The following is a 12465-nucleotide window of genomic DNA, read 5'->3' on the forward strand; positions in this document are numbered from 1 at the left end:
TAATTATAAAGTCAGACAGCTCGAGACCGGAAATAACGCTACTGCCTTCAAAATAAAAGCATGCTTTACTTGCATACTTTATACTTTGACTCAACTACAATTCAGAGGCAAGTATTGTACTTTTTACTCCAGTACATTTATTTATTTGATAACTTTAGTTACTTTGTAGATTCAGATTAATTATACAAAATAGAATAAAAAAAGAAATGATGATGTATTATTATGGATAAATATTTAGACTTTATTGATCACTTGGTGACTTTTGTAAAAAAAAAAAAAAAACACTTTACCAGCTGTAACATTAAAGTGATGTGCACATTAGTGCATCAATAATCCTGTCTGAGACACCTGAAGTTGCTTGACGTCCTCCTGGATCCAGATTCTTCATGTTGCAACCTATCTGTAATTTTGTCATCTTGATTGCCCATACTGTGATTTTACTATGTTGGTCTATTTTGTACACACGACATCTATTGTCTATGTCTGTCTGGAAGAGGGATCCCTCCTCTGTTGCTCTTCCAGAGGTTTCTTCTGTTTTCCCCCGTTAGAAGGGTTTTTTTGGGGGAGTTTTCCTTAGCAGTATGGAGGGTCTAAGGATAGAGGGTGTCATTTGCTGTACAGATTGTAAAGCCCCTTGAGGCAAATGTATGATTTGTGATATAGGCTATATAAATAAAATTAACTTTTATAATTACAATTCAATAATATAATATACATTATTCTGAAATGGGCCACTCTGCATGATGAGTACTTTTACTTTTTGTACTTTAAGTATATTCTGATGCAGATACTTTTTTAATGAGGTAAAATATTGACTGCGTGACTTTTACTTAAGCAGAAGATGTGAGTTCTTCTTCCACCACTGATAAGACAGGTTTGCAGAGAAAAAGGAGTCATATCTGTGAAAGCGCAGCAGGCAGTGTTTTATTTTTGAAGTGTGTGAGGGTATTGTGTGTTTTGCTGCTGACTTGACCCGGGTCTGGGTCTGGGTCTGGATGGTGGAAAGCTGTTTTGATCCCTTCAGGAAAGTGAATCTGGGATAGTGACGACACTTCCCCCTCTCTCTATTCTTGGATTTATCCCCGAAGTTTTTTCCTCGCCTCTCGCCTCCAGGGCGCTGTGAAGTCAACTTTTCTCGCTCTTTTTCCAGCTTAAAGTAAAAAATAAAAACACCACCATGTCGCCGCCGTCTCGACGGCTTCAGACGAAGCCAGTGATTACCTGCCTGAAGACTTTCCTCATCTCCTACAGCCTCATATTCTGGGTGAGTTTGCCTGACATGTATAATGGGGGACAACTAGCTAAAAGAGCAACAATGGGCTAAAAGCGGCGGCGGCGGTGCCAACAAGGCTAACTAACTACATCATTTCCGCAAATCACGACAGGGTCGAGCACAAGGAGTTAAACATGTTGAATAAATGTCCACAAGTAAAAAGTGGAGTTGTGTTGACATAAAGAACCACTTGTTGAAAACTGGCCGACCGTTGGAGCGGATGTTGGTGTTGTTCAGCCAGATTTATCAACGTTTCCTAAAAACAGCCGTTAGCTACCGTTACTGATTGAGAGAAACATTCCACCTAGCTAACTACAGTGTGACTGAGTTATTAGAAGTGATGCATTGTCCATTGAAGGTTAGATTTAACACTCTTTCAATGATTAGTCGATTAATCGATTGGCAGAAAATTAACCGGTAGCTATTTTGGTAATCATTCGCTTTAGTCATTAAGTTAAAATGCAGCAACATTTAATTTTCCAGCTACATCATTTCCTAAAAATGTCTTGTAAAGAGCTAATGTTATGGCTGCGACTAACATTAGTTTCACTATTTAATCCCTCGATTTCTTTTTTTCTTGATTAATCGTTTGGTCTATAAAATGTCAGAAACAGTCCAAACCCCACAGATATTCAGTTTACTATCATTAAAGACTAAAGAAACCATAAAATATACACATTTGAGAAGCTGGAACCAGAAAAGTTTGGCGTGATTTAAAAAAAAAAAAAAAAAAAGACTCAAAACGATTAATCAGTTAAAAAAACAGTTATCAACTAATCATTTAATTGACTAATTGTTGCAGCTGATGTGAGGGACTATGTAAGTTGGTAGCTACTAATTTTAGGGAAAATAGGGATTTCCTTTAAAGAAAAGCGCAATTTAAATAAATATTTATTGAAGAATTTATGTATTCGTTATTGGAAATGTTATTCTCCATATATGTTGAATTGTATGCTTGAGGCAGTCAAATTTCACATTTGTTTTAAGTTTTAATGTCCAGCTGTGAAAAAAAGATTAAAACATTGCATTTCACCAAATTTATTTATATTTTTGCATCTAGCACCTTCTTGTTTTGTGTTAGTGTGAGGTAGTTTTGGAAAGTTTTAATGTACAGCTGATCTACTGTGCACAGACATTAAAACTCTTACTGTTAGTTAATTAATTGGTAGTTTATGCATCAACACTTTTTTCTAATATTAGTACAAGTTTCTTTCCAGGAGCCTTCAGGGAAATTATTAGAGCGTTAGTGTTACCAAAAACACTAAACATTTGCTCTTTCCAGCTTCTCTGATGTGAGAATTTGATGTAGGTAGGATGTAGTCGATTAATTGTTTGGTCTTAAAATGTCAGAAATCAGTATAATTTCCTTTAGCTCGAGACGACATCTTCAAATGTCTTGTTTTGTCCGACCAACAGTTCAAAGCCCAAAGATATCAAGGTTCATTGTCACATAAGATGCAAATCCTCATATTTGAGAAGGAAATATTTGGTATTTTTACTTGAAAAAAGACTTTAAGATTAATCACTTATCAACATTGTTGCTGATTATTTTCTATTGATCGACTTGTCAGTTAATCGTCTAATCGTTGCTGCTTTAATTTGATGGGTTTTTTGTCAGTTATGATAATTAACTGAATATCTCTGGAGTCTGAACTGTTGAATGTCGAATAAAACAAGCTATTTGAATACATGACCTTGGGCTGCAGGAAATTTTAACAAATGTTTTCACATTTGATGATAAAAATAATTGCTAGTTGCAGCCATAATTACATGTAAAGAAAATATACACATAAGCTTGTCTTCAGAAGAATAATGAGCAGTTGTCGCCCCCCCCCTTAATCTTTGTACCGAGCAAACAGCCATCAGATGCAAAGTTCAGGTCAGTGCTTTTATCTGGCAATTTATTGCTCTTGGCTGCCTGAGCTGATGCCTTCCCCCAGGCTAATGACTTGTGTGGGCAGTCTTAAAGCAAAAGATGCTGAGTTGTTTAAACCACAGGCTGAGGCTGGTGGGGTTTTTTATTTATTTATTTATTTTTTACAATATGTTTATTGTCATTTTCTTGCGTTAAAACTTCACATCACAGAAACAACAATACCACAATTTAGGACCAGACATACATTACACAAACATACACACACACACACACACACACACACACACACACCTCAACTTGCACCGATATCAGATAGGATGCAAATAAAACCAGATATTACCCTGCACTGTTATCAATTTCCTTTTTAGGCAAAGCTTACATTTCCATCCTTAATGATATTAGTGTATGATTCCCAGAGCTGAGCAAAGTCTTTCCACTTGCCCTTAGCGATGTGAGTTAGTCTTTCCAGATTTTCATTGATGGAGCATCCATACTCTTCCAACACAAGGCAATGGCTCTTGTGGCCTGAAGAAGTTTAAAGTCCAAATGTTTAGTCTGTTTCGATGTTTGTATAAAGTCCTTCGGGTATATTCCAAGCAGACAGAGTTTGAAATGTAAAGGGACTTTGATATTGAACATTTCTGACAAACATTTTGTAACATCCTTCCAAAAGATTTGGATCTTTGGACATTCCCATAGACAATGAATTAGTGTACCTTTCTCGTCCAAACATTTGTTACAAACATCTGGGATATTAGCAGATATACGATGAAGTTATGTACATTCTCATTAACCACTTGTATTGAAGTAATTTAAACCTTAAACCTCAGTCTGTTTTTGCCCTTTAAACAAGCATCATTCCACTTTGTCTCGTCAATATCTTCTCTGTATCCTCTTTCCAAGCATTTAATTTATCCAGAGTTGATACAGTGCTATATGTAACCAACATGCTGTAATATTTAGATATGTGGCCCTTTCCATCTGAAGTGTTATTTCCTCAAGTTTTGATAAAGGTGGTATACACATTATCTGTCCATAGGTGTGTTTTTACCAAAATGTTGACAGGTACATAAATCATCTGCAGCATATAAATCATATATTATGACTGACACAAGTGGAGGGAGAGTTTATCAAATATATGGTGATTGAGGACAAATATTAGAGGCTATATCCTGTTTTTCTCAATACACATTGTGTGTTAGAGCTCCAATATTCCTATCTAACTCATCTGCTTCTCTTCATCTGCATTTCCTCACCTGAGTGCCTCACCAACAGTGTGGATCACCGGTCTATCTGAGTAGCTATATGATTGGAGCTTGGTACACAGCAAAACTCAACATTTTTAGAGCTGTGTTCACATTTAAGAAGCTGAAACCAGGAAATCTTTTGGCATTTTTTTAAATTATCAAAATTGTTGCAGATTAATTTTCATTATTCCAGTTTTACATCCGATAACCAGTTTCATTTTGGAACCAGTTCCAAGTTTATAATTATCCGAATTTGTTAAAGTCCAAATCTAATCCCTCAAATCTTGTATCCTCCCTGTTTTGTTTTGTTTTTAATATTTATTTTATCTCTTAAACATGAAGTTATTCTTCATTTTAGTTACTCAAAATCATTGAAAGCAAAACCTAAATACTGTAGATTTGATAATGATTCAACCGCACCCGTGTGTAATTGTCCAAGTGGTTTCGAGCCTTTAATCTTAGTTTTGTGTCAGAGACAGCCCTAAAAACCTGCCCGTCTTTTTCTATGGCTCTTTGATGCTGGAGCTGACTCGCCCCGCTGTCTTCTTCAGTTCACAGGTGTGATCCTGCTGGCCGTCGGGGTGTGGGGGAAGGTGAGCCTGGAGGCCTATCTCTCCCTGGCCTCTGAGGAGAGCACCAATGCACCATATGTCCTCATCGGGACTGGAGCCACCATCGTTATTTTCGGACTGTTCGGTTGCTTCGCTACATGCCGCGGCAGCCCATGGATGCTCAAACTGGTCAGTGAAGGTGCAGTAAGCTCCCTGAAATATTCCCTTCAGATGTGACCCTGTTTAATTGTTTTCTTTTTATGCTTCCTTCAGTATGCCATGTTTTTGACCTTGGTGTTCCTGGCTGAGCTTGTGGCCGGTGTCTCGGGCTTTATCTTCAGACATGAGGCGAGTTACTCGTCCAAAACATTAAAATAAAAAATGGATTCCATCAGCTTACTAAAATATATAATCTGCTTTGTTTTGAATTCACCAGATCAAGGCCAAGTTAGGCGTTGCCTATAAAAACGCTGTGAAGTCCTACAATAGCACAGACAGCAGCAGCAGCAGCAGCAATGCAGTTGACGCCATCCAGAGGACTGTGAGTGGGAGGTTTTTCATTACACTAATGGTGTTACTCTTATCGGACTTCGTTTGTGTCTCACTGTACAAACCAAAGAACTCTTGTTTATATAAGAACATTTTAAAAGCTCAGCTACACACTAAACCACAGAGAGCAGAGAAGCACTGCTGCATTGCTCTCTGTGGGTTTAAACTTTCAAGCACGTTGCTCTCGTCACTGCAGGTGTTTTCCCAATAGGCAATCCTAAAACATCTGCAGTGACATCACTCATTGCGATGTGGCGAGAAAACCAACATCAGGCTGTTTGTTTGTTTTTCATTATTAAAAACACTTTTTGGCCCACTTTTCTGTTGCATAAAGACATTTGTTACAATGTTTGTATTAAATTTGTTTCTGTATAGTTGCATTGCTGCGGGGTGACAAATTACACCGACTGGAGTGAAACAGCTTACTTTAAACAGAATGGCATCCCTGTCAGCTGCTGTAAAGTCAACACCAACTGCACACCGGAGACTCTGAAAGACCTCAGCAAGGCTGCGAAAGAGGTGTACGCAATGGTGAGTTCTCTGCCTACACCACCACTAGGTATTTGTGTAGTTTAAAATCAGAGTTTAAATGGCTTTAAGTTAGTTTTTAGGAACAAGCAGCTTTAAAAGCCACTCTATAAATCCTTATTTTTCTGCCGTGTAGGGCTGCTTCGCAAGTGTGACCAATACGATGGAGGCCAACCTGGGAATCATCGCTGGGATCTCTTTTGGGATTGCGTTCTTCCAGGTACATCACATGTTGTTCTTTCAGATACTCATATGTATTTATGGTCCACCACTTTGAGGGACAGAGTGTGAAATTTATGCAATACATAGTGCCACAAGTGTCCAAAATCGCAATTTACTGCTCACTGTAGCCAATTAAGTGTCTATTACATAGGGAGTACTGAACGAGAGAGGGGTTTTCACAGCCTAGATAATATGAATGTAAAAACAAATGTGACCACACTAACATGTTGATTATAATCAACCATCACATTGTAAAACTAAGTGCAGCAGGTCAAAGTTGAACCACATAGTTGCTGTGCAGAATCAAATAACAGACAGCAGCTAATACCTTTCACCTTTGTTTTCACTTTGAAAATATAGTTAAGAGGATATAGTTTATGTGAACAGTTATTTATAGCCTGTCTGAGCACTGATGTTCCCTCTTCTGCACAGCTGTGTCTGACAGTATCTGCAGGTGTCTGCAATTAAGTTATAGAGTGAAATGTTTTTATAACTGATAGCAAAGAAAGCAAAAGTACACGATCCAGATTGTAAAAAAAAAACCACAATTTTCCTTTCATACAAGAAGAACAAAGATTAATTTGTTGTATTTTGATTGGAATTGCGTCTGTTTTGTGTCTCAGCTCATTGGGATCTTCCTGTCCTGCTGCTTGTCTCGATACATAACCAACAACCAGTATGAGATGGTCTAACAGTGACTTTCCACAGGTGAGACTTTTTACTGTGCACTGCAGTTCTTTGTTGGTAGACTAAATCATGTCTTACACAAATTAGCACAGATTGTGAAACTATCGCCCCAAGAAGCTGCAGCAGTGATTTTTATGATCCAATGTTCCAAAGCAAATACAAATTAGCTGCTTTATGCCGGCGTCTAACAACCTGTCTGATGTGTTTTCAGTCCGTCTTTGCAGGTTACTGACGTGCAGCTCCTGATGCAAACTGAGTTGAAAGAATCTCCTGTGATTTTTAATATTGTGTTTTGTGTTAGTTGATATTATTCTAGAGAGGGAAAAACACTCTTCTTTCTTTTATTCAGTCTCACCAATGACAAACGAGCAGAAGGGAATAATGTTAAAGGGACGTTATCTGCGTTGTAGTTTGACCAAAAACAAAAAGGGACCTGAACATTTCGGAGCTCATTCGTTACTCCTGGGATTTAATTAGGGATTTTCATTAAGCATAGATGTCATTGCATAGATGTTGCTGCTCTCATTTGAGTTACCAATTGTCAACATTTCTATTTGTTGTGTCTTTGAAAATTGCAGCTGCCTTATTTTGTAATTTTGCTAAATTAGTCTGTAGCTGAGCAGATTAAATCTAGACAATAAGCTGATAAATGTTAAACTTCTCTGCAACGCTAAGTGAATTTCTGTGTGAAACCCGTAAACGCCTGAGAGATGGACGAGAGGTCGCCACCCTGAAATCAAGCATGTGTCATTTACTGTAAAATGAGCCTTACTGATTCTGTAGGTCAGTATTGTTGAAAGCCTGCATTCATGTGTGCCAACTACAGTCGTCCAGTCAACTTCATATCATAGTTTTCAGTGTTAAATTGTTATTCTTTTGTGGATGCATGTGAAATACTTGGAAAAGAAAAATAAAGATGAAGTCCAGTATCTTTAACTGTGCGTGTTCAGGATGAGTCTGTCCCACAGCTGTTTGCTGCTACATTCATCTGAAAAGATTCTGGCAGAAGTAGAAATTTTTGCAGACAAACATGACTCGGTTATTTGGGGCCTTGCAAAGGATCTATACAAAATACAAGATACAAAAGGCTCTTCGTTTCTCAATATGAAGGGCAACTTTTAATTTAACATCAGTATAATATTTAAGGATATAACTTTCTAAATATGAAGTTTTGATGCCATAGTGCAGTGCGTTGGTAGTAGTTTTAGTAGTGATCATTTTGATTGAGACTTTGCACTTCTGTCAAATAATGTGATTTATTTGACCAAATAATTGTATGTAAATATGCATTCAAATAAGATGTTTATACCCTAAAACTTTTAAGAGACTGTGTCAGTATACTGCATGATCAAACTGTTACAACAGTCACTTTTCGGTAATGCAGATTTTAAAACAAATGAAGATTATACTAATCTAGAGCGGGATATGTCAACCAGAATTCACACAAGATCTATATATATATATATATATATATATCAACCCCTTGTCCAGCTTCAATTGTCGTATTCTGCCATAGCTGGAGAGCGTCGACTGAAATGAAAGGCTTTGAAAAGGAGACTAACAGATGCATTTTAGGTTTTATGATGGACATTCCCAAAAAAATTATAAAAAATGTTTTCTGACTAGATATCACAACATTAGTCTTTGATTTGTGTTACAATCAGAGATTTAAATATTGATAGAAACTTTCACAGCTTGTTAACACAGCATGTGTGTACTCTTCAAGTTGTATTTCCCTTTAATGCCACCAAAGATAAGTCAGTACTTTGGTAATATGACGGTGTGTCCATATTGACAAAATACATCTCAACGCAGTCGAGACGAAATGAACTCCTGCTCGTGTGTTAGACGGAGTTGCCGGACAACACGCTGAATGTTGCATAATGTCTAAAATAGTGGGATTCCTGTGTTTTACATACTGGATGTACACAGACAGGCTCACTGTTTTCAGTACTGCTGTGAGCCTCCACCTTGCATGCACTGTGTGTGAAGATGAGAGGTGGACTGCTCTGTAGGCCTAACGCTGAAGCACATCACTGCAAATAGCATGTAATTGGGAGATGGGTTTTTTTTTGCCCTGACTACCTTAAAGAAATTGGTGAAAATACTGTAAACCAATGCAAATATCTAAAGCTTTAGGTGTCTTTGTTTACAGAGTCTCCTAAACCAGGTTGGGATCCACCAAAGGGTTGCAAAAGAAATCTCCAGGGTCACCAGATGATTAACTAAAAAGGAAAATTAAAAAAAAAAAAAATCAATTTCTGCAGGACAAAATTGTGTTTTTCTAGACTTTGCCATATTTCTTTGCCTTTTTCTCTGTGAATTAATTGGATAATTGGATTTGGACAAGCTTCTAAAACAAACTCTTCAAATTATTCAACATTCAGACATTTGCAACCTGTGAAATTGTTTTGTTTTCCAGGGAAGCTTCAAAAAGTAGAGTTAACCACTCCCTATTGGTCTGTCTCACAGCAGATATGCTGACTTGGCTTGGCAGGAAAATCGCAGGTGTAACTAATAACAAGACCAGTAAGCTGACAATCCCAACACCAGAGCCCCAACACTGCCACGCCTCATTATTAATTAACTTAATTAAATGCACCTGCGCTGTTCCTGCTATGCATGTCAAAATGTCTGCTCCTCTCGCAGCACTGCTGACTGTTTCATACTTGCTGTTAGACCTGACGGGTTGATAATCTCGGTGTGAAGGATTAGTGTCACTATTTCACATTAAAGGTGGACGAGTGGAGCATTTACAAACTGAAACCATCTGGTAAGAACAAAATGTCCTTCAGGAAAAGATTGTAGTGGGACTTGAGCATTATATATGTACTGTCTGTGATTGACAGATTAATTTGCACAAGTGTGAAACGTTGAATGGTGACAGTGGTTTCTGTTCAGAGGAGGTCGAGATTTACAGATAATGTTTAAACTCAGCCACCAGGTGGCAGTGCGGTGTAACAATGAAGTGAGGCAGCTGTAGATACAGTGACCGGAGGTAAAAACGACAAACAAGCTCAAATTGTATTTCACTGAAACGGAGAATCTCGCGTTATTTCATATTTTAATACAAAGCCCCCAAAAAAACTAAACACCTCGTAATTTACACCAAACAAACCTGACACCTGACGCACAACGTGCAAACTTGCATCAGTGGTGCCTTCAGGCTACAAACGGCCTGGAAAACATGAAGTAAATAGGGTGCAGCTAATTGTAGACAAGCCCTCGACAAATACATCTGACTGGCAGCGCTGGTCTGATGTCTTATTGGTCCGTTTTGGATCAGATGCTCTGAGAGTCAGCCTTCACCCTCCATGCTGCCCAATTGGCTCGGTAGAAAAATACGGGGAGGGCGGACTTTATCATTTTCCTTCCACCCCAAACCGGCTTGCTCGGTATAAAAGCAGGGTTCAGCTGCAAGTCAGTTGGGGAAATTTTTACTTTCCTTCCCGGCGGGTGGTGTGCAGAGCCTGAGAAGACTTGGTTTATCCAACCAGCAAGCCCAGACACATTTTTCCTCAGGTTACCTCGTGGTTCAGGTGAGTCTCCATCCTCCTTTTTTATTCAAGGCCTCCGATGCGAATGTAGGATTTTTAACATCAGGAAGTCAGGGTCGTATTGGTGTGATTTAGGCATTACAGTGCGGCAGAATTAAAGTGACTTATTCATGTCGAAATGCATTAAGGTTTATTTTATAATTTTGGTGCTCGAAGTCAGGTTGTGCTCTGCGGATGAGAAACAAGCTGTCTCAGTTTCAGACTTCCTGCAGCCTCGCTGTACTGTGTGAGAGGCTATGCATTGCCTTGTGCTGAATGTGTGAGCCTGTGTTTCAGAGTGCATTAGGCCTGGATTAGGCTTTTGTTGTGTTGCACTTTTTTTTTTCTCCCCTGTATCCTCATGTTTCCTCTCGTCCTGCAGATCGGCCACCTCCTAAGACACCAAGCAGCTCTGCCTTAATAACCCCACCTGCCAGCGCTACACTGTAACCAAGCCAACCCTAAAGCCTTCAAAATGATGCAGATCAGCAGCGACTCCGCCAGCAATAAGCACTCCCTCATCAACGTCATGCACCGCTTCATAGCAGCCGCCAACAACATGGACGAGACCATCATGGTGCCGAGCCTGCTGCGAGACGTGCCGCTGGAGGAGCAGGCGGCCAGCGAGCTGGAGCCCAACAATAATAATACTGATGCTGAACCACCGTGTCCCAACAAGCAGAGGGACATGTACGAGCACTACCTGCTCCTCAAGTCCATAAAGAACGACATGGAGTGGGGTCTGCTGAAGAGGGAGATGAGCAGCGGCGCAAGCTTCCTGGAGATGGCGGTGAAGCAGGAGGAGCAGCAGCCAGTCACCGGGGACCTGCTCCTGGAGGACAACTCGGACCTGGAGCATCAGTTTCATTATCACCTCAGAGGACTGTTTGGAGTTCTGTCCAAGCTCACGCTGCAAGCCGACCACCTCACCAACAGATACAAGAGAGAAATCGGAGGCGGAAACTTCATGAGATAGAGGTCGTCCCCCCACCCCCATAAACCTCCCTGGATGTGAACTGACCAGGGTAACAACTTCTCACTCCTGTGTAGCTTCACTCCAACCCCCACCACCACCAAACATACCTGGAAACCAGTGATGCCTGCACGTGTCCCTCTGCCTGTTTCAGTGCAGAGGTTGACACTTGGGTGGAGGTTTATTGAATCTGTACCCAGATGACGCACAGCTCTGGCTTATGCAGAAACTTCCCCTCCCCTTTTTTTAAATGTTTTTAATTTCAAGTTTGAACATGAATTTGTCACCAGATTGTGAATTGAAAGGTTTCTGACTGTAGGAGAAATTGAATGCTGGTTATTCTGTCCCTCCTGTAAAATCTAAATTATTTAACACTGAGCTGAAGGGCTCTTCCTGCAGAGGTTGTAAATCTTTCCATTTGGTATTACTGTAACATGGCGTGCCTTGACTTTTTGCATACCCTCTTGCCCTGTTCAGTTACCCCCCCCCAAATTGTCTGACCGCTTAAATGGTTAATGTGTTCATGATGAAACAAATCACTCGTTTGTCCTTTGGATATTTCAAAACCAATTTTATATTGAAGCAGAAATGCAGTAAAACTGAAATAAATAATTGGAAATTTGATGTTGGCTTCCTGTTTTGTCACTGCTAACAGGAAGGATGTTGGTGTGTTGAAACCTGTAACTCTTCGTAGCTCATTTCAACAAAAGCTTTGTTTTCCTACTTCTTAAAGCAAGTTGTGTAAAGTGTTTAACGCTGTGCAGGATTGTGTAATGGTGCATTTTGGCAGGCAGCAACATGCACCACAACAGTTACTTGACTCTGTTCTTTTGTTGTGCAGCAGCTTTATGTAATGTTGGTGTTGAGAGATTTAAAAGTGCTTTACTGAGGATTAACCTAAAGGAGAAGACACATATAGAGTGGTGTTGCAAAAGAGGTCATGGCTCTCAAGCAGAATTTAACGTAATCACTCAACACCATTTCATATTGCTGTTTTATGCAAATAGGCAGTTGTGCTGATAG

General features: G+C 39.4%; 2 protein-coding genes across 3 annotated transcripts; both read left to right on the forward strand.

Moving 5' to 3' along the window:
• The first annotated feature begins 969 nt into the window (after positions 1-969).
• tspan7 (tetraspanin 7) lies at positions 970-7869 on the forward strand. Its single transcript, XM_044205075.1, has 8 exons — positions 970-1264; positions 4948-5136; positions 5221-5295; positions 5384-5488; positions 5872-6027; positions 6161-6244; positions 6870-6954; positions 7145-7869. The coding sequence occupies exons 1-7, from the start codon at positions 1178-1180 to the stop codon at positions 6936-6938; spliced, it is 765 nt and encodes a 254-aa protein (XP_044061010.1). The 5' UTR covers positions 970-1177; the 3' UTR covers positions 6939-6954; positions 7145-7869.
• A 1676-nt stretch (positions 7870-9545) lies between these two features.
• mid1ip1l (MID1 interacting protein 1, like) lies at positions 9546-12066 on the forward strand. 2 transcript variants are annotated; one of them, XM_044205076.1, is made up of 2 exons: positions 9546-9706; positions 10852-12066. In XM_044205076.1, the coding sequence occupies exon 2, from the start codon at positions 10945-10947 to the stop codon at positions 11443-11445; it is 501 nt and encodes a 166-aa protein (XP_044061011.1). In that variant the 5' UTR covers positions 9546-9706; positions 10852-10944; the 3' UTR covers positions 11446-12066. The 2 variants fall into 2 exon arrangements, with proteins under 2 accessions (XP_044061011.1, XP_044061012.1); XM_044205077.1 differs by lacking the exon at positions 9546-9706 and adding an exon at positions 9731-10472.
• The last annotated feature ends 399 nt before the right edge of the window (positions 12067-12465 follow it).

This window comes from Siniperca chuatsi, linkage group LG8, assembly GCF_020085105.1.
Source record: "Siniperca chuatsi isolate FFG_IHB_CAS linkage group LG8, ASM2008510v1, whole genome shotgun sequence".
Taxonomy (NCBI): domain Eukaryota; kingdom Metazoa; phylum Chordata; class Actinopteri; order Centrarchiformes; family Sinipercidae; genus Siniperca; species Siniperca chuatsi.